The sequence below is a fragment of the Scyliorhinus torazame genome, chromosome 16, assembly GCF_047496885.1.
Source record: "Scyliorhinus torazame isolate Kashiwa2021f chromosome 16, sScyTor2.1, whole genome shotgun sequence".
In the NCBI taxonomy this organism is placed as follows: Eukaryota; Metazoa; Chordata; class Chondrichthyes; order Carcharhiniformes; family Scyliorhinidae; genus Scyliorhinus; species Scyliorhinus torazame.
Window position 1 is genome coordinate 18,129,007 of NC_092722.1, and position 22,537 is coordinate 18,151,543.

Sequence of the window (22,537 nt, forward strand, 5' to 3'; positions counted from 1 at the left end):
CATGGCACAAATGCACCTTCCGTGAGATTATTTGACTACAGGACAAGTCATTCTCGAGCTGCATCCTGTCCCTACCCAATGTCCAAAGATATGAATCTCCAACATGGGGATCAATTAGGACCAGGAACCCATGCCGATCATTTTCCTCTGTGTGGGAGTCATTTATAGTGTCCACAGCTGGTACCCCAGCTGAAAGCTGCTGACTCAGCAGGGAGATTGAACCTAGGGAACTTTACTTGTTGAGATGGCCAAACACATGCTGGGTAAGTTTGCTGAGTTGCATGGTTCTCCGTCTTCTAAAGGCGAACTGTGCAATGCCACTTTGACAGATATGTCAGAGGCAGCCTAACAAGCATTTTCCAGATTATTTCCCTCCATTTTAGCCCTGGGTTTCTTTCTCTTTCTCTTTGGCCTCGTCTAAGAGATTACTGGGAAATGGGAAGAGGTTAGAATCATAGAATGTATAGTGCAGAAGGAGGCCATTCGGCCCATTGAGTCTGCACCGGCTCTTGGAAAGAGCACCCAACCCAAGGTCAACACCTACACCCTATCCCCATAACCCAGTAACCCCACCCAACACTAAGGGCAATTTTGGACACCAAGGGCAATTTAGCATGGCCAATCCACCTAACTTGCACATCTTTGGACTGTGGGAGGAAACCGGAGCACCCGGAGGAAACCCACGCACACACGGGGAGAACGTGCAGACTCCGCACAGACAGTGACCCAAGCCGGGAATCGAACCTGGGACCCTGGAGCTGTGAAGCAATCGTGCTAACCACCATGCTACCGTGCTGATCCTCCTACCGTTGCAGGTAGGAGGATCACCAAATATGTCCATGTCCATATGGTGTGCGGCTTGAAGCTGAACTTCAAGATTATGGTGTTACCATGCACATGTTTCTTTGTCCCTCTAGATGGTGGAGGTCATAGTTTGTGAGGTGCTGCCAAAGAAGCCGTGGCAAATTGCCACAACACATACGGTAGATAAAACACAATCTGGCTATAGTGCATCAGTGGTTGAGGGAGTAAATGTTTAAGGTGGTGGATGGGCTGCCGATCAAGTGGATTGTTTTGTTCTGGACAGTGTTGACCTTCTTGAATGTTTTTACAGCTGTTAATGCTCATCGAAAATGAGATAGACACTGCAGGTTTTACTGAGTGGATAAGAAATCATTTGTATTTATGTAGCATCTTATTACATCTTTCAAACATCCTAAACTGCTTCAGATACAATTAATAAAACTGTTACATAGGTGACCACAATACCCATGTTGTGTATCCCAAATTCCCACAAACAGCAGTGAAATTAATAACCCATTAATCTATTATTGGTGATATTGGTTCAAGAATGAATGATGGCCCGGATATCAGGAGTTCTTCCTGCTTTCCTTCACATAGGAGCAATGGACCTTTGACCTCAAGAACAGAAACAAGCAGATGAACTTCTGTTGTAGAATTCATTGACAATTAGATAGAGCTGTTAACCAATGCTTAATCCATGACACGTCATCATAAATATTGGTGGTTATGGTATGAGAGGCTGAAATTGTTTTCTGGCTTTGTTAAAATCTGAAATAGAAACACAAATACTGGAAATTTACAATGCAGGTCCATAACCATTTGAAAGAGAAAGAGAGGCTATTGTCCTTAAAAACAAAAGGGTCAGACTGTTAACCAAACAGGTGTGACTGCCCTGTTTTGTTGGTGTTTGTTGAGGGAAGAATGCTGGCCAGGACAATGGGGAAACGCTTAGAATTTTTCAAATTGAGCCATTGGATCTGTACCTTCAACCAGAACAGGCAGACAGAAACTGCTTTCTCATGAAGCATCTGCCCAGAATTTCCTGAACTTTATCAACCTTTGAAAGAAAAGATAGCTCAACTCTGTCTCAAAGGCTGCACATTGAGACATAATTTAAAAGAATTTTGAATGAGATAGCGTTGAAAGTTGGTAACACTTGGCAGGTCAGCTGCTTTACCGATGATGTTCCCATCCCCTAGTGCTCCCCCACCCCACCCCACAACCAGATTGAGAACATACGAAATAGGAACAGTAGTAAGCCATTCAGCCGTTTGAGCCTGCTCTGCCATTCAATAAGAGCATGTCTGACTGTGGTCTTAATTCCACTTTCCTGCCCTGCCCCCATCCTCCTCAGCTCTGTCATAAATGTAACAATCAAAGTAGTTAGAGGAGAACCAGTAGATGCTTTTTGTGTCTTTTACTGTGAAGACAGATACAAAATATTTCTTCTTTTCCCATTTTTACTTCCCAGGTCACATCCTCTAAGAAACCAAAGCTCATTTAAGCTTCTCTTTTCCTTTTCATATACTTGTAGAAGCCTTTATTGCCCATTTTTATATTCCTTGCGTATTGTCTCTCATATTCCAATTTCTCCCTCTTTATTTTTTTTTAGTCATCCTTTGCAAGTTTCTAAAAATTTCCCAATCTTCTGGCCTACCACTAACCTTCGCCGCATCTTTCAATTTGATATCACCCTTAACTTCCATAGTTAGCTATACATTATGGTAGAGTATTTCTTCCTCAATGAAATATACCTTTGTTGAGAGTTATACAGTATCTCCTTAAATGTCTACCACTGCTTTGCTACCATTTTACCTTTTAACCTAGTTACCCAGTCTACTTTAGCTAACTCTGTCTTCATATGATTGTAATTGCCTTCATTTAAGTTTAAGACACTAATTATGAACCTCATTTCTCACTATCAAACTAAATGTGAAATGATATCATGTTATGATCAGTCTTGCCTAGAGGATCCTTTACTATGAGGTCTTTAATTAATACGGTCTTATTACCAAGTCTAAAATAGCCTAAACCCTGGTGGAATATTGATTGAAGGAACTGCCTTGAATACACTCTATGAACTCATCCTCCAGGCTACCTTTGCCAGATTGATTTGTCCAATGGCTGTGAAGATTAAAGTCATTAATGATTATTGCAGTACCTTTATAACATCTTTCAACAATGTCAAAAAGTTTTTGAAAACCCCATCTTTTCAATGGTCATCTCTCTTAAATCTTCTTCCAATTCTTCCTTGACATTTGATTCCCTTGTGGAACCCACTGGGACTTTGTACTGTGTTATTGGCCTAAAGTAAATGCAAATAACTTTGGTAAGGAAATGGTTTACCTTTGTCCATCCAGCCAGATTGAACTAATTGTCATCCCATTTCAGCATCCAATTGGTTCAGTGATTCCAATGCCGTTGCCTTAATTGATGTATCTGGACATTTATTCCACACATTGATTGCTCTCTGTGCAAAGAACTTCCTGATATCAGCCCTAAATCCGATTTTTACTAATTTAAGCCATCATCCCTTATTCTACCCTAGCTGCTTAAGTTCCATAGAATCCCTACAGTGCTGAAGGAGCCATTCAGCCCATTGAATCTGCACAGACCCTCCGAAAGAGCACCCTACTTAGGCCCACTCGCTGCCCTATCCCGGTAACCCCACCTAACCTGCACAACTTTGGATACAGAGGGACAATTTATCATGGCCAATCCACCTAACCTGCACAAATTTGGACTGTGAGAGGAAACTGGAGCAGCCGGGAAAGACCTACGCAGACACGGGGAGAACGTGCAAACTCATACAGTCACCCAAGGCCCGAATCGAACCTGGGTCCCTGGTGCTGTGAGGCAGCCGTGCTAACCACTGTGCCACCATGCTTCATTTTTCACAGCATTTATAATCCTGTGCATTTCGTTAACATGTCAGACATCTCCTCTCAAGGCTGAGGAGCCAAAATTTTCCAATGTTTCTTTGTAACACAGACAGAGATGAGCCTCATGACTGTTCTCTGCACATCCTCTCCGAGCTTGAACCCTAACCCTAACCCTTGTGTTTTGGTGACTAGACCGAGCTCAAGATGTGGTCTGACTGTGTTTGATCAGTGCTGTGACAGGGTTACAGGGTGAGTCCACCTGAGAATCCATTCTATTACTCCCCATTCGTTTTTAACACCCTTATCTTCATGCTAATCCAATTATATGAAAAAGCCCAGCCTATTACAATAAAATGTGGCTCTCTCCATTCAGCTTGTACATTGTTATCTTAATTTCCACTTGCTTTATTTTGGAAGTAAGTCAAGAAGTGACTGCCTGTTGCAGCCCTGTATTTGATGATGGATGCGTCTGTGCCCGCCTTAGATTATAAACAAATGGAGTGAGTAATCTGAACGAAACAGGACTCCTGAGAGGGGAAGCATGTGACTTTTAAGTGTTCACTGGAAAAGCCTTGAATTCATTTGGTTTTGTTATTGTTGCTTGTTCAAAGATGGAGTCACCCCCAATGTGTTTCTAAAATAAAATAAAATTAGTTTCCTTCATTTGTGGTCACAGTCAGAACAAACATTTTTTCCTCAGCTTCCCTGTGATAGAGAGGGAGGGAATTCAGCAAAGCATCCCCCTCCTGTTCCTTATCCAATGACTCAGCTTTCCTCTGAGTAAAATGTCTGTGGGTTTAAGTCAAATTGCAAGACCTGAGCATGCAATCTCGACTGCATTGCTGAGGGGATGGTAGACTTTTAAAGGGGCTATCTTTTGTGTGAAGTGCTCATGGTGATGTGCATCTGTTTGATGGACAGATGAGATTCACTGCATTAGGAGGGTTTGGCTTGATCAACATTCATCTGTTACCCAACGCCATCAACAAATATTAGTTGTTCATTTATCTCGTTACTAATCATGGGCCGCTGCCGCGTTTGTCTACATTACAAGTTGAAGGGATGCCCCGATTATGTGAAAAGCATTGACAAAATGGATGTTCTTTCATCTTTTTTGATGGATGAACATGTGTGTGGACACCAGGCAAGAATAGTATTGGTCCCCTGCATAGAAAGAATGGGTGTAAATTATGGATTAACTCTGGCAACCCATAAATTGCAAACCAACGTCTCAAGACTTCAATAGTTTTTCCACTTATGTGGTATTGGGTAAGACATTTATCCACCTGCATTAGCTAGTGACCAAAACAAGGTAATTCTTTCCATTCCACTTCAAAAAAATCAACATATACCTATTCCCATGGTTTTTTTGTGTTCGACCACAGGATGAAAATAAATCTGAGTTGGATCATTTCTCATTCCAAGACACATTTTTTGACTTTTCGCCAACTCTTCAACATCTTTACCTACCTTTGGATACTAAAAATAGCTTCTTCCTACTCTTTCATGTGGACTGGCCATCTGTGTTCTTGATGATGTTCATCTAATAATCTCTCTCTAACCTTGGCAGAATAATGACTCTTCAACCCCATACGAGCCAGTCTTCATCTATACCCAGTTCATTTCTATATGTGAAATATGGAGCAGGATTCTCCAGTTCCCCAGCCACGTGTTTCTTAGCCACGCACCATTCATTGGCAACGGGATTCTATCTTCCCGCTGCTTCTCAATGGGATTTCCCATTGCAACCACCCCACACCGTTGGGAAAAGTGAATCCAGATGACCGGAGAATTCCAGCCATTCTTGCAATTTCTCATCATCACACTCTTTATGCCGGCCATTCATGACATAATTGAGCACTTTACTGAACACCAGATCCTTGCCAGTTTCTTCCCTATTTTTTCCTGCAGGCACCAGTATGTCATTTGTCTATGTAAAGTAATTCACTCATACCTCAGTGGCTAGAAATGAGTCTATCTTCATGGGAAATCTTAAAACCTCTGCATTTGTATGGTCGCCTGACTTACGATATTTGATATCGTACTGATGGCCCATCAAAATCGACACCCATCTCTCAAGCCATTGATACCAGCATGGACGGTACCCCCTTTTTAGACCAGATAGGTTTTTTAAAAAAAATAAACTACTTATACATTGGGTTTCTCCCGCATATGTTAACCCCCCCCATATGACATTCAAGAGTACCCTTGGGGAACCCCCCCCCACCCGCCCAAATACCCCCCCGAAAGAGACCCCCCCCCCCCCCCCCGCCGGGTTGCTGCTGCTGACCTCCTCCTAGCGCTCCCCGAGATAGTCTAGGAACGGTTGCCATCGCCTGAAGAACCCCTGCACAGACCCTCGTAAGGCAAACTTTATCCTCTCCAGCTTAATGAACTCTGCCATGTCATTTATCCAGGCTTCCACACTGGGGGGCTTCGCGTCCTTCCATAATAACAAGATCCTCCGCCGGGCTACCAGGGACGCAAAGGCCAGCATACTGGCCTCTTTCGCCTCCTGCACTCACGGCTCGTCCGTTACCCCAAATAATGCCAACCCCCAACTTGGCTTGATCTGGACTTTCACCACCTTGGACATCGTCCTCGCAAGACCCCTCCAAAACCCCTCCAGTGCCGGGCACGACCAGAACATGTGGACGTGATTTGCCGGACTCCCCGAGCACCTCCCACACCTGTCCTCCACACCAAAGAACCTACTCATCCTCACCCCTGTCATATGCGCTCTGTGAACAACCATGAATTATATTAGGCTGAGCCTGGCGCAAGAGGAGGAAGAATTAACCCTACTCAGGGCATCAGCCCACAGACCCTCATCAATCTCCTCCCCAAGCTCCTCCTCCCACTTGCCCTTTAGCTCCTCTACCAAAACCTCCTCCTCTTCTTCCATCTCTTGATAGATCGCCGAAACCTTGCCTTCTCCGACCCATACACCCGAAATCAACCTGTCCTGAATCCTCCATGCTGGGAGCAATGGGAATTCCCTCACCTGCCTCACAAACGCCCTCACTTGCATATACCTGAACGCATTTCCCGGGGGTAACCCGGGAGGGGATTCTCCTCCAGCGCCCCTAGGCTGGCAAACGTCCCATCTATCAACAGGTCCCCCATTCTTCTGATCCCTGCCCGATGCCAGCTCCGGAACGCCCCATCCATCCTTCCCGGGCCGAACCGATGGTTCTCCCGAATCGGGGACCAAACCGAGGCTCCCATCTCGCCCCTATGCCGTCTCCACTGCCCCCAGATCTTCAACGTTCCCGCCACCACCGGACTCGTGGTGTACCTTGTCGGCGAGAGCGGCAGCGGTGCCGTCACCAGCGCCCTCAGGCTCGTGCCCCTGCAGGACGCCATCTCCAACCTCTTCCACGCCGCCCCCTCTCCCTCTATTACCCACTTACGGATCATCGCCACGTTGGCTGCCCAATAATAGCCACATAGATTCGGCAGCGCCAGCCCTCCCCTGTCCCTGCTACGCTCCAGCAACACCCTCTTTATTTTTAGACCAGATATGACCGTTGGAGCTTGATAGTGAGTTAATAAAGTGAACTTCCTACCATACAAGTATTTCTGGAAGTTAGTAACAACACATATGATCACTAATGTCTCTTTCTCAACTTGTGAATAATTTTGTTCTGACTTTGCTAAAGTCTGTGAAGCATACGCTACAGACTTCTCTGAACCATCTTCAATTTTGTGAGGTAGCACCACATCTTACCCCTTGGTGAGACATTGTGGATGAAAACAACATCACCAATCAGTACTTTCTTCCCTTCTTCAAATGCTTTCTGATGCTGCACACACCACACCCAATCTATCCCAAATTTGAGTCGAAGATATAGTGGGGTGAATGTATTAGCTAAGTCAGGCAAGGATAAACTTAGAATAATAACAACAATCCCCATGAATGTTCTGAGTTCTTCTTCATTTCCTGGTCTCGGTGCTTTCAAAATCTTCAAACCTGGTCCATCATTGGGTGGATACCTTCATCATCTATTTGGTGACCCAGGTGTGTTACAGTTGACACCAAGAAGCAACATTATGCTTTTCAGCGTTGATGCCATACTCTTGAAGTCAATCCAGGATTTATTTTTAAACATCAGCCTACTGAGGTAGTATGGGTTGAAGTCAGAAATAGGAAAGGAGCAGTCACCTTGTTAGGAGTTTTCTATAGGCCCCCCAATAGTAGCAGAGATGTGGAGGAACAGATTGGGAAAGGTGCAGAAGTCACAGGGTAGTAGTCATGGGTGACTTTAACTTCCCAAACATTGAGTGGAAACTCTTTAGATCAAATAGTTTGGATGGGGTGGTGTTTGTGCAGTGTCCAGGAAGCTTTTCTAACACAGTATGTAGATTGTCCGACCAGAGGGGAGGCAATATTGGATTTAGTACTTGGTAATGAACCAGGGCAAGTGATAGATTTGTTAGTGGGGGAGCATTTTGGAGATAGTGACCACAATTCTGTGACTTTCACTTTAGTAATGGAGAGGGATAGGTGCGTGCAACAGGGCAAGGTTTACAATTGGGGGAAGGGTAAATACGATGTTGTCAGACAAGAATTGAAGTGCATAAGTTGGGAACATAGGCTGTCAGGGAAGGACACAAGTGAAATGTGGAACTTGTTCAAGGAACAGGTACTATGTGTCCTTGATATGTATGTCCCTGGCAGGCAGGGAAGAGATGGTCGAGTGAGGGAACCATGGTTGACAAGAGAGGTTGAATGTCTTGTTAAGAGAAAAAAGGAGACTTATGTAAGGCTGAGGAAACAAGGTTCAGACAGGGTGCTGGAGGGATACAAGATAGCCAGGAGGAAACTGAAGAAAGGGATTAGGAGAGCTAGGAGAGGGTATGAACAATCTTTGGCGGGTAGGATCAAGGAAAACCCCAAGGCCTTTTACACATATGTGAGAAATATGAGAGCGAGGGTAGGTCCGATCAAGGACAGTAGCGGGAGATTGTGTATTGAGTCTGAAGGGATAGGAAAGGTCTTGAACGAGCACTTTTCTTCTGTATTTACAAATGAGAGGGGCCATATTGTTGGAGAGGACAGTGTGAAACAGATTGGTAAGCTCGAGGAAATACTTGTTATGAAGGAAGATGTGTTGGCCATTTTGAAAAACCTGAGGATAGACAAGTCCCCCGGGCCTGATGGGATATATCCAAGGATTCTATGGGAAGCAAGAGATGAAATTGCAGAGCCGTTGGCAATGATCTTTTCGTCCTCACTGTCAACAGGGGTGGTACCAAGGGATTGGAGAGTGGCGAATGTTGTGCCCCTGTTCAAAAAAGGGACTAGGGATAACCCTGGGAATTATAAGTCAGTTAGTCTTACTTCGGTGGTAGGCAAAGTAATGGAAAGGGTACTGGAGGATAGGATTTCTGAGCATCTGGAAAGACACTGCTTGATTAGGGATAGTCAGCACGAATTTGTGAGGGGTAGGTCTTGCCTTACAAGTCTTATTGAATTCTTTGAGGAGGTGACCAAGCATGTGGATGAAGGTAAAGCAGTGGATGTAGAGTACATGGACTTTAGTAAGGCATTTGATAAGGTTCCCCATGGTAGGCTTACGCAGAAAGTAAGGAGGCATGGGATAGTGGGAAATTTGGCCAGTTGGATAACGAACTGGCTAACTGATAGAAGTCAGAGAGTGGTGGTGGATGGCAAATATTCAGCCTGGATCCCAGTTACCAGTGGCGTACCGCAGGGATCAGTTCTGGGTCCTCTGCTGTTTGTGATTTTCATTAATGACTTGGATGAGGGAGTTGAAGGGTGGGTCAGTAAATTTGCAGACGATACGAAGATTGGTGGAGGTGTGGATAGTGAGGAGGGCTGTTGTCAGCTGCAAAGAGACATAGATATGATGCAGAGCTGGGCTGAGAAGTGGCAGATGGAGTTTAACCCTAGCTTAATGGTAAAAACTGGGCGGCATGGACTGGTTGGGCCAAAGGGCCTGTTTCCATGCTGTAAACTTCTATGATTCTATAAGTGTGAGGTTGTCCATTTTGGAAGGACAAATGTGAATGCGGAATACAGGGTTAACGGTAGAGTTCTTGGCAATGTGGAGGAGCAGAGAGATCTTGGGGTCTATGTTCATACATCTTTGAAAGTTGCCACTCAAGTGGATAGAGCTGTGAAGAAGGCCTATGGTGTGCTAGTGTTCATTAACAGAGGGATTGAATTTAAGAGCCGTGAGGTGATGATGCAGCTGAACAAAACTTTGGTAAGGCCACATTTGGAGTACTGTGTACAGTTCTGGTCGCCTCATTTTAGGAAGGATGTGGAAGCTTTGGAAAAGGTGCAAAGGAGATTTACCAGGATATTGCCTGGAATGGAGAGTAGGTCTTACGAGGAAAGGTTGAGGGTGCTAGGCCTTTTCTCATTAGAATGGAGAAGGATGAGGGGCGACTTGATAGAGGTTTATAAGATGATCAGGGGAATAGATAGAGTAGACAGTCAGAGACTTTTTCTCCGGGTGGAACAAACCATTACAAGGGGACATAAATTTAAGGTGAATGGTGGAAGATATAGGGGGAATGTCAGAGGTAGGCTTTACCCAGAGAGTAGTGGGGGCATGGAATGCACTGCCTGTGGAAGTAGTTGAGTCAGAAACATTAGGGACCTTCAAGCAGCTATTGGATAGGTACATGGATTACGGTAGAATGATATAGTGTAGATGAATTTGTCCTTAAGGGCAGCACGGTAGCATTGTGGATAGCACAATTGCTTCACAACTCCAGGGTCCCAGGTTCAATTCCGGCTTGGGTCACTGTCTGTGCGGAGTCTGCACATCCTCCCCGTGTGTGCGTGAGTTTCCTCCGGGTGCTCCGGTTTCCTCCCACAGTCCAAAGATGCGCAGGTTCGGTGGATTGGCCATGATAAATTGCCTTTAGTGTCCAAAATTGCCCTTAGTGTTGGGTAGAGGTGTTGACCTTGGGTAGGGTGCTCTTTCCAATAGCCGGTGCAGACTCAATGGGCCGAATGGCCTCCTTCTGCACTGTAAATTCTATGATAATCTATGATTAATCTGGGACAAAGGTTCGGCACAACATCGTGGGCCGAAGGGCCTGTTCTGTGCTGTATTTTTCTGTGTTCTATGTTCTATTACAATGTGCTTTTTCTCCGTCTTACTGTGAATTAAAATGTCATCTAAGAAACAACTTACCCCTCTCCTCTAACTTCCTTTCTCTCAGTACCTGATCTATGATGCTCTGGAACACAAAGCATCAGTGGATGCCCTAAATGGTAGCTTTTCATATTAGTACAGGTGTTTGTGTGTATGAGTGGTAAGCAGTTCCTTACTCCTGGCAGTTAGTTTTCATTGTAAATAAGCATGTGACAAATCTATCTTACTGAACCCCTTTTCATTGGCTAAATTAGACAAAAAAATCTTTACTGGTAGGCCGTCGCTGTCTATGCGGAGTCTGCACATTCTCCCCATGTTTGCGTGGGTTTCCTCCGTGTGCACCGTTTTCCACCCACAGGTCCCGAAAGACGTGCTTGTGAGGTGAATTGAATTCTTCCTCTGTGTACCCGAACTGGCGCCGGAATGTGACGACATGGGGATTTTCACAGTAACTTCATTGCAGTGTTAATGTAAGCCTACTTGTGACACTAATAAAGATTATTATTAAGTATCATTCACGATCACCTTATCTACTTTTGCTTATCAAATCCAAACAGATCTGTTTGCTTTTTGAATTGCCACTATAGGTGTGGCTCATTCACTGTTCTTCACCTTTTGAATTGCCTCTGTTCTTTCTAATCTGTCCAATTCTTTACTTTCTACTTCTAACCGTGCATAAGGCACTGGCCTAGCCTTGCAAAATGTCAGCTGTACATTGTCCTTTATCTTGACTTTGGCATTGTGATGCCTAATTTGTCATTTGGTCCTCCTTGCTCAAAGACCACTTTGTTTTCTCTTAGCCTTTTCTCAATGTCAGAGTGCTCGCACTGATCCCTACTGTAAATAACTGTGTTTAGCTCAGTTTAACCGTATTTTCTGAAGGCAATTCCTTCCCATTAGGGAGACTTTATTCCCTCCTACTGCTACCAACGGCAAGTAATATGATGCACCATCATATTCCATTCTCGCGGGGCAGCACGGTGGCACAGTGGTTAGCATTGCTGCCTCAGGGTGCTGAGGTCCCAGGTTCAATCCCGGCTCTGGGTCACTGTCCAGGTAGAGTTTGCACATTCTCCCCGTGTTTGCGTGGGTTTCACTCCCTCAACCCAAAGATGTGCAGGTAGGTGGATTTGCCACACTAAATTGCCCTTTAATTGGAAAAAATGAATTGGGTACAAAAAATGTATTAAAAAAAAATATATATAAAATACACAGATGAAGGGTATTGTTTAATTAAGTACCTAGAGCACTTTAAAAGAGGACATGCCCCTTTAAGAGGCTGTCAATTTGGTTAATTTGTTCATTTTGATACATTATTCTGGTTAATTTCACAGGTTCTCAAAAGAATATAAAGATGGACAAGTGCACTTTTAAGGGGCCTTTAATTTAATTTGTTAATTTACCCACTTGTCTTTTGACGTGCTCAAAAGGATATAAAGAGAGCCTAACCCCAAAATCTTACTTTAATTTACTTAAAGCTTCCTTTAAAGTTTTGTCCTTGTTACAGTGCCCCTTTAAGGGACTGTTAATTAGTTTATTTGTTTCACCTTGGTACTCAAAAAGAGGGACAGCTGGGACTCTTGGATAGTAAGGCAGGCGTTTGTATTGCTGCATTCTATAAATTAGATGAAAATCCCTTCTTGATAATAGGTTTATTTTGTTTCCCATCTGGCTTTGGATCCATTTTACCTTTAAGCCAATTTACTCTCATCTTCCATGTGCTGTCTTTCTTGCGCTCTGACTGAGTACAACTCTTAATCTTCCTGCTCAATAACACCAACTTCTGTTTCTCCATCTATCTTCTGCACAGTCAAGGATTTCCAGACTCCTGAACTAGCTTTAGATCTACCACGCCCTTATTTGAGGAAAGATGTAATGGTATTGGAGGTAGTTCAGGGGAGGTTCACTAGGTTCACTCCAGAGAGGAGGGGTTTGTCGTATGAAGCGCGATTGAGCAGTTTAGGCCTATATTCGCTGGAGTTCATAAGAATGAGGAGAGATCAAATTCAGGTGAACAAGTTGATAAAGGGTACAGATAAATTAGACGTGGAGCGGATGCTTCCTCTTTTGGGACATTCTAGAACGAGAGGCCATCATCTCAGGATAAGGGGTAGCAAATTTAAAACCGAGATGAGGAGCAACTACTTCTCCCAAAGGGTTGTGAATCTACTTCAGAGTGTGGTGGAGGCTGGAACAGTGAGTAAATTTAAGGAGGTGTTAGACAGATTTTTAATTGGTGATGGGTTGAAGGGTTATGGAGAATGGGCAGGACAGTGGAGTTGAGGCCAGGATGGGATCAGCCATGATCACATTGAATGGTGGAGCAGGCTCGAGAGGCTAAATGACCTACTCCAGCTCCTAGTTCTGCTGAACTAATAAACAACTGCTCTGTCTGATTTCACCATCCAGCTCTTGGTCTGCAGCCCTTTCTTTCTTCAATTTAATTTAATTTTTAAAAATAAAATCTTTCTATTCACCACATCTTCATCATGCAAACAACAAAAGAAAAACAAACAAAGAAACAACAAGAAGAACGATATACAGCGTGAAACCTCGACTCGCAAATTCCAAAAATATGTTAAAAAAACAAGCTAAATTCCCCATCCCCTTCCCCCTCCCTTAGTGTTCAATGGCAACAAGTTCTCGAAAGTGATAAACAAACCCCATGAATTGTAGAACCCCCCCCCCCCTTCGCTCCCCTTAGTTCAAATTTCACCTTCTCCAGAGTCAAGAATTCCAGCAGGTCCCCTTGCCACACCGAGGCACAGGGCAGAGAAGCTGACCTCTTCCCCAGCAGGACAGGCAATCAGCGAGGTGAAGGCTAAAACATCAGCCCCCAGTCCGACATCCTGAAAATGGCCCCGAGAGGACCCGGCTCCAAGTCCATATGTAACACCACTGAGATATGTTAAAAACCTCCCTCCAACCCTCCAATATCTTTCCAGCTTCAGGCAGGACCAAAACATATGTACATGGTTTGCAGGGCCCCTCCCACACCGCTCGCAAACTTCCTCCGCCCCCTCGACGAGCCGGCTCATCCTCGCCTTTGTGAGGAGTGCCCTACACATGAACTTCAGTTGCACCAGCCCCAACCTCGCGCATGAAGTTGAGGCATTCACCCTTCGTAGCACCTCGCACCACAAACTTCTTCCATTACCTCCCCCAACTCTCCTTCCCACTTGACCTTAATCCCTTCCATGGACACCCTATCCTCCTCCCAAAACTTCCCCTAAATTGCCGACACCACCCCCTTCTCCAACTCCCCTTCCTACAGTACCTCCTCCAGCAGCGAGGTGGCCGGCACTATCGTGAAGCTCGGAAGCTCCTTCCTCACAAAGTCTCGGACTTGTAGGTACCTAGAACCTTCCTCTTGCACCAACCCGTTCTTCTCCCTCAACTCCTCCAGCCTCGCAAAATGTCCCCCCAGGAACAAATCTTTCATTACCTTGATCCTCCTCTCCTCGCATCTCCGAAACCTCCCATCCAGCCTCCCCGGCTCAAACCTATGATTCCCCCTAATTGGCATCCCCCTTGACCCAGCCCCAACTTAAAGTGCTGTCTCAACTGCCACCAGATCTTCAATGTTGCCACCACCATCGGACTCCCCGAATATTTGCCCAGGGCCATCGGGAGCGGTGCCGTTGCCAGAGCCCTCAACCCCGACCCATTGCACGAGCCCTCCCCCATCTTGACCCACCAGCATATTAATTTTAACCTCCTGCACCCGGCTTGCCAACAACAGAGGGAGGTTGTCCTTCTTGCCAAGTCGGCCTTCACCCTCCCCACCGAACTTGTAAAATTCTATCTACGGAGCCCTCTCCCCAGTCACATACTACCTGCACTCCCAAACACCTGAAGTGGGTTGCCGCCCTATGAAATGGCAGCACCCCCACTCCCACCCCCACTCCTGGCTGGGACACCATAAAATACTCACTCTTCTCGAAATTTAATTTATACCCCAAGAATGACCTGAATCTTTGGAGCAACCCCATTATATTCCCCACTGACGTACTCAGCTCTGAGATATACAGCAGTAAGTCATCCGCTTATAAGGTTATCCTCGGCTCCATCCCCCCCTTTCACAACCCCGAACATCTTAGAGCGATGGCCAATGGCTCTATCGTTATTGCAAATAGCAGGGGGGACATAGGACACCCCTGCCTAGTATCCCGGTGCAGAGCTAAGTACCCCAAACTCATGTTGTACATGCGAATACTCGCCATCGGTTCCCTATAGAGCAGCCATACCCACACTGTAAACCTGGCCCAATCCCAAATCTCTCTCGAACCGCAATCAGATACCCCCCACTCTACCCAGTCAAACGCCTTCTCCGCCACCACCAACTCCATCTCTTTTCCCTCGGTCGGCGTCATGTTCACATTTAGCAACCTTCTAACATTCGAAAATAGCTGCCTTCCTTTCACAAACCCTGTCTGATCTTCTCCTATCACCTTCGGGAGGCACCCCTCCAACCTTGCCACCAGCCCCTTTGCTAATATCATGATATCCACATTCAATAAGGATATGGACCTATATGGCCCACACTCCATTGGGTCCTTGTCTTTTGTTTAACAACAGAGAAATTCAAACCTGTCCCAAGATTTGTGTACCTATCGCCTCCTCAAACATCCCCACCATCAGCGGCGCCAACTTGTCTTTAAACTCCCTGTAATACTCCACTGGGAACCCATCCCCGATTGCATCCTCCAGATTCCTCCTTTACGTCCTGTTCCCCCACCGGCCCCTCCAGCCCTATCCTCCTCCCCCAACCTCGGATACGCCAACCCGTCCAGAAACTTCCTCATCTCTCACTCCTCCCCCGGTGGCTCTGACCTATACAACTTCTCGTAGAACTCCTCGAAAACTTTATTAATCTGCTCCGGGGCCACCACCAATTTCCCCATCCTATCCCGCACCTGGACTACCTCCCTCGCCGGCACCTCCCTCTGGAGCCGGCCTGCCAATATGCGCCCCACCTTCTCTCCATATTCACAAACTGCTCCCCTTGCCCATCTCATTTGGCGCACAATGTTCAAACCTAGCCTGAAGCTCCTTGCTCTTGTCCAGAAGGGTCAGATCTGCACCTCCCACGAACCTCCTGTTCATTTCCACCATCTTCTGTATCAACTTTTGACACTCCTCCTTCTCTTTGTCCAACTTGGCCTTAAATGAGATCACCTCTCCCCTCACTACTGCCTTCAGGGCCACCCACGATACCCCCTGTCACACTGTACAATTAAATTCTACATACTCCTCAATCACCTTCCCAATCTTATCACAGAAACTTCAGCTCCCCAGCAACCCCGCATCCATTCTCCACCCGGCCTCTGGGCTACTCCCCTCACCAAGACCATATCCACCCAATGCGGCGCATGATCCGAGATTGCTATCGCAGTATACTCCGATCCCTTGATTCCAACCAATTACACCTTCCCTATTACAAAATAGTCTGTCCTCGAATGCACTTTATGCACCGAGGGGAGAAACAAATAATCCCACCCTGTCCTATTATTACCTCGTGTGTGTCTAAATCCTGGATGGCACCCAGCACCCTCTTCACAAACCCAGCATCATCCCAGTTGGGGCTGTACACACTCACCAGTGCCACTAACCTCCCCTCAAATGCCCCCGTTACAATCACATATCTAGCCCCCTGATCCACTACCACCTCCTCCATCTGAAATCTCTTGCCCACCAAAACCCCTACCACCCCCCTCCCGAGTGGAAGACCTGGCTCATCCAGTCCTTCCTGAGCCTCACCTGGCCCTTCACCCTCAGGTGGGTCTCCTGCAGCATCGTCACATCGGCCTTTAGGCTTTTTAGGTGCAAAAACACCCTCAACCTCTTCACCCCAATCCCCTCACATTCCACGTTACTATTCTGACCGGGGGTCTCACTCACCACCCCCCTCCACCCGGCCCCTCCTATCCACCATAGTCATAACTCCTGCCCACTGGACTTGGCCCGCCCCGTCCCTTTGTTGCCATCAAACCCCTCCATCCACACCCCCCCCCCCCATCCACTTCCTCGCAAAAACACCTCTCCCAGTATCGATCCCACCCCCCCACCTTTCACACATCCCAGGCCCATCGAAACCTATTCGACCAGGCTCCAGTGACCTCAGCCCTTCCCCCCCCCCCCACCACCACCCTCCCGTTCACTAGTCAACCTACGCTTGCTAGTGTGGAGGCAACTGCCCACACCCCTCTCCCAATCCCCTCTCCCATTCCCAGTCCCTGAAAAACAACCTTCAAACAAACAAACCCGATGCAAAACACCGCGCCCCAGAAAACTGTCATAATTCCAAAATTGCGCTAGTCACTTACCCCGTGTGCCTCCATACCACAGGGTATACTACCCGTCCCCACCGACCAACCCCCAAAAAACAAAACCGCAACTCCCAACCCATAGCAGCAACTTAACATCTTTAAACTGCTAACAAGAAATGAAACTATATGCAACATTTTGCCCCCCTTCCCTCAGTCCAAAACCAAACCCCAGTCCCATTGCTCATTTTAGCCCCAGTCCTTCAGGCTTCATGAACGCCATGCTCCCTTCACCGTCTCAAAGTCGAAACCCTTCGAGTTGTAGGTCACCCACAACTTCGCCGTGTACACCACACCGATCCTCACACCACTGCTGTAGAGTGCCGCCTTCACCCAACCGAAGGCCGCCCACCTTCTCATCAGCTCCCAGGTTAAGTCCTGGTATCTACGTATACCAACTCCTGCCCACTGCACTACACGCCTCTGTTTCGCCCAACTCAAGACCTTCTCCTTCACGTGGTACGTGTGAAAGCAGATTGTTAACCCCCTTGGCGGCTCATTCACCTCAGTCATCTTCTCCACTGTGAAGGGCGTGACCCCACCCAGTGACCCAGAGTCCGCCATCTTTCCTGCTGCCGGGCTGACCCGTTCACTCGACGACGAACCTTTGCTCGTCCCCTTCTTCCTGACGGCTTTTTTCTGGTTCTTCGACATCCTCCTCCTTCCTTATGTCTTCCTGCATCTGTTATGTCATCCAAAAAACTGCCCCTGGGACTGGCCATTAAATTCCAAAAACCCGAGCCTCAAGCAGGAGCCACACAACGTGTGACTTCCACCGACAATCCGCCACCGGAAGCCACCTTGCTGTGTAGCCCTGTAGGTAACAGCACCTCAAGCACATATCTGGCGTTCTTAATTAATAAGGGAGTTTCTTGATTAAGATGGAGATCAGGGGAGAAGGCAGGAGAATGGGAGTGAGGAACATATCAGCCATGATTGAATGGCGGAGCAGACACGGTGGATGAAATGGCCTAATTCTGCTCCTGTATCTTATGGTCTTGACTTGGGATGGTTGCGACCTGGAGCTTTACCATGATCTGAAGCAATAGTTTCCTCTACTCGTGCATGCCATCTGGACATGACTAACGTTCCCACAGGCATAGAACTTTGACTGCCAATGGGCATTTAAATGTTTGCTGGCACTGGTAGCATCTAAATTTCTGCTGCTGAGACTGGAAGCTTGGCTGAGGTGGCCTGGATCTCACTGAAATCCAGTGGAACGTCCCTGCTGGCTCAGAGTTCACAACCTCCTTGCAATTTACAACTGTCTCCTTCTGCCATTTCCATGGTCTCACTGCATATTCCATAATACTGGGGTCTGACGGGCAACACCAGGTTGATACTATCTCACAGGCATCTGGCTCTGTCATGATGAGGAAAACATCTGCTTTACCCTCATCTCCATTTTATTCACTTTCAGCCAAATGTGTAATCTTCACTCATAATTACGCCAGTTTTCTTTGCTAGGATTGAATTTTCTGCATTCTCCCCAAATATTTATTCAGTGCCATTTTTATCAATTGTGTACTATGCAGAATCATTGTACCTGAACCCAATGTACACACGGAGCAATATTTTAAATTGTTCCATCTTCCTTAACTTTAGGAGTTCCAATACAGAAATCTAAATATATGTCAGAACGTTCTTCAGTCCTTAATTTCTCCAACAAAATGTAAAAGACAATTCCGCCCCAGTCTCATTACCATTTTTCTGTTGTGTATTGTGCTGAAGGAGACTAATGCATGCTCAGCAGCTGGCAGCCATTATTTACTAACAGCTCCCCAACAGACACGGCAATATAACTAGATGCTCAGATCTTCCATTCAGCCCATCGAGTCTGCACCAAACCTTCGAAAGAGCACCCCACCCAAGCCCAATTTCCCCACCCGATGCCTGTAACCCCACTATTCTATTTAGGAAACAGCCATGTGAAAAGGGGCAATGAGTGAATTGGACAGGCAAAAACAATCGACCTCGTTCTCGAATGTGCTGCAAAAAAACAACTTAATTTAGAGAGGAGAATACAATTTCCTCCAGAGGCAGAATGGGAACAGGTAAATCAAGGCTGACATTCCAGTGCAGTACTGAGTGAATGCTGCGTTGTCGGGGGTGCCAACTTTCAGATGCAACATTAAATCAAAATCCATCTGCCTGCCCGGGTGCCCAGATTCCATGGCACTATTTCAAAGAAAAGCAGGGGAGTAATCCCCGGTATCACAGTCAATATTTATCCGTCAATCAACATCAACATATCAAACAGATTATTGGCCATTATGATATTGCTGTTTGTGGAAATCTGCTGAGAGCAAATGAGTTGTTATGTTTGAACATTACAACAGTGATTACGTTTCAAATAGCACTTTGAGATGGCTGGTGGTTGTGGAAAACGCGATATAAATTCAAGTCTTTCTTTTTTTAGAGGTAGCGAACATAGAACATAGAACATTACAGCGCAGTACAGGCCCTTCGGCCCTCGATGTTGCGCCGACCTGTGAAACCACTCTAAAGCCCATCTACACTATTCCCTTATCGTCCATATGTCTATCTAATGACCATTTGAATGTCCTTAGTGTTGGCGAGTCCACTACTGTTGCAGGCAGGGCATTCCACACCCTGACTACTCTCCGAGTAAAGAACCTACCTCTGACATTTGTCTTATATCTATCACCCCTCAATTTAAAGCTATGTCCCCTCGTGCTAGACATCACCATCCGAGGAAAAAGGCTCTCACTGTCCACCCTATCCAATCCTCTGATCATCCTGTATGCCTCAATTAAGTCACCTCTTAACCTTCTTCTCTCTAAAAACATGGCAGTTAGATCGGCTAAATGGCCTATTTCTATACCCATGTTTTGTATATCAATATATTAATTCATGAATTAATTCTTCTCAACTTTGCCCCTTACCTGAGGTGTGGTGAACCTCAGGTTAAAGCACCACCAATCAACTCTCCCCTCAAAGGGAAAAGCAGCCTTTGGTCATCTGGGACTCTGGCGACTTTACTTTTATATAAATAAAAGTGTAATGAAAATATGCCATCTTTTCAGAGACCTTTAAGAATTTTGCACACGACATAACTTTTTGGAGTACAGTTGCAGAAACCAAATCCCCCGTCTCATTGTACCATATCCCTTCACACTTAAAGCAGCAAATCTACGTATGACTATTAATGGGAGCGTGGTATCACAGTGGTTAGCACTGTTGCTTCACATGCCAGGGACCCGGGTTCCATTCCCGGCTTGGGTCACTGTCTGTGCGGAGTCTGCACGTTCTCCCTGTGGCTGTGTGGGCTTTCTCCGGGTGCTCCGGTTTCCTCCCACAAATCCCAAAAGACGTGCTTGTTAGGTCAATTGGACATTCTGAATTCTCCCTCAGTGTACCTGAACAGGTGCCGGAATGTGGCGACTAGGGGCTTTTCACAGTAACTTCATTGCAGTGTTAATGTAAGCCTACTTGTTACACTAACAAAGATTATTATTATTATTGTTTACAAGTAATGGAAAATGTTTGGCTCTTCTATACAATTCTATTGACTTCCACTAGAGGGCATAGATCTACCAGATTCTTTCAATGTTCTTTTCACACAATGAACAATAGAAATATGGGGCATGAGCTATCCAAATGGGAACAGAGTCCTGTAACGCCAAGCGCCAAATCACCGATAATAGGTCCTCAGGCTCCCCCACACCTCCCCTGCACCCACCGAGGGCACCCTGGATCTGATCCGCATTGTGGGAAAAATGTCAGCCTGGCACCTTGGCAGTGCCCCGGCCAGCTGCCAGTGCCACCTGGATGCTCTCCCGAGATCTCCAAGGTGAGGGGACTAGATCCCACACCTTGGGTAGACCGTGGGTGTGCATATTAGAGTGAGACTAGCTGGTTTCACTCTAATATGCAGATTTGCTAAAAAGTGATCCCACCCACAATGGGCGGGATTCTCACGAGGCATAGTGAGCCGGGAAGATCCCGGAAGAGGGGTCTCCCGGCTTCTACCGGTCGTGTTATGCCGTGCTGCCTTTCGAGCGTAACATGGCCGGTAAATCTCGCCCTGAAATACTTTCCACAAAAGGCCATGAATGCTGGGGTCAAAACTGAGATCAGTAAACCTTCATGAGGTCTGGAGAAAAAGTGGGTAAACAGATCTGTTACAATCTCATTGAAAGGTGGAGGAGCAGATTCGAGGAGCTTACTCCGATCTCTATGACTGAATGACCTAAATTGAAACTTCTTTGTGCTGCTGGGCCTGACAAGGGCAGCCACTAGATTGGCTTTCTCTTACATTTCCTCGACGTATGAAACCTGGAATCTAGGTTGTGATTTTTTAAACAGATGGCAGCTATGGAGACCATGACCGAAAAGCTGGAGAGTTTTGGCACACTGAAACTGGACACGATGGGCACTCTGCAACCCCCTCCTCATCATTCCTTCAACTTCCGATCACCGCCATCCACGCTATCTGATGCCATCCTCCGCAAAGGAAAGGAGCGTTACACATGCAGGTGAGAGACAAGCTGCAGCAACAGGTACATCCCGTGATTAATCCTTCAACAGTAAATAAGCAAAATCCAAGATATTTGGCTGCGCTCTACAGTATTTATCCTTCACACCTTGCTGAACATATAACATAGAATTACATATAATATACGGCTCAGAATCAAACCATTTGGCAAAGAGATCCATGCTGGCGTTTATGCTTCTAGTGAGCTGCCACCTTCTTGACATAACCTTCTATTCCGCCCCCCCCCCCCCCCCATGTTATTATCTCGCTTGCCAATAAATACATCTATGCTATTTTCCTTCATTACTCCATGTGGTAGTGGATTCCAAATTTTAATAACTTGCTTGGTAAATGCATTTCTCCTGTTTCCCTTTTCGATTTATGAGTGACCACCTGGTATTTATGATCACTAGTTTTAGGGCGTGATTCCCTGGGCTCGCTCCGCTCTCACTCAAGCGAAAAGAGGCCGGTGAATAGCGGAAAAGGCCAAAAAAGAGAACTGCGGCATCGCCGAACAGTTTGCAATGCCACCGGCCCATTCCCCTAGGCGAAATCAGGATCTCGCCGTAGCAAGGCGAGAAGCCAATTATCACCACTTAAGCCCTATTTCCATACAATCAACGAGAGCCACTCCATATCCAATGGCCTCCCGTTATTCAGCAGCCTCCCCAGCAAGTGGTCACGCTGGCGCCGATTAGTACTCCTTTTCAAAAAGGTGAGCCTGCCAGAAAGGCTTCTGTGGGGAGCCGAGGAGGTGAGTAGCCATCTTTGCTCACAGTCCTCCTGGTCACACTCCCGGCACTCACAGTTGTCGCCACCGTCCCAGGCAGCACTGGCTGACCTATGGCTCACCCTCCGAGACCCTCAGGGGAGCAGGACATCCCTCCTACC

At 46.4% G+C, this 22,537-nt stretch overlaps 1 protein-coding gene across 15 annotated transcripts in view; it reads left to right on the top strand.

The window, feature by feature from the left end:
- prdm16 (PR domain containing 16) overlaps positions 1 to 22,537 on the top strand; it is a 1,047,324-nt gene that overhangs the window by 975,428 nt on the left and 49,359 nt on the right. For all 15 annotated transcript variants that reach the window (XM_072478014.1, XM_072478026.1, XM_072478015.1 and 12 more), the window contains one exon: positions 21,478 to 21,647. In XM_072478014.1, coding sequence (XP_072334115.1) covers positions 21,478 to 21,647 — 170 coding nt within the window. The remainder of the gene's footprint in view (positions 1 to 21,477; positions 21,648 to 22,537) is intronic.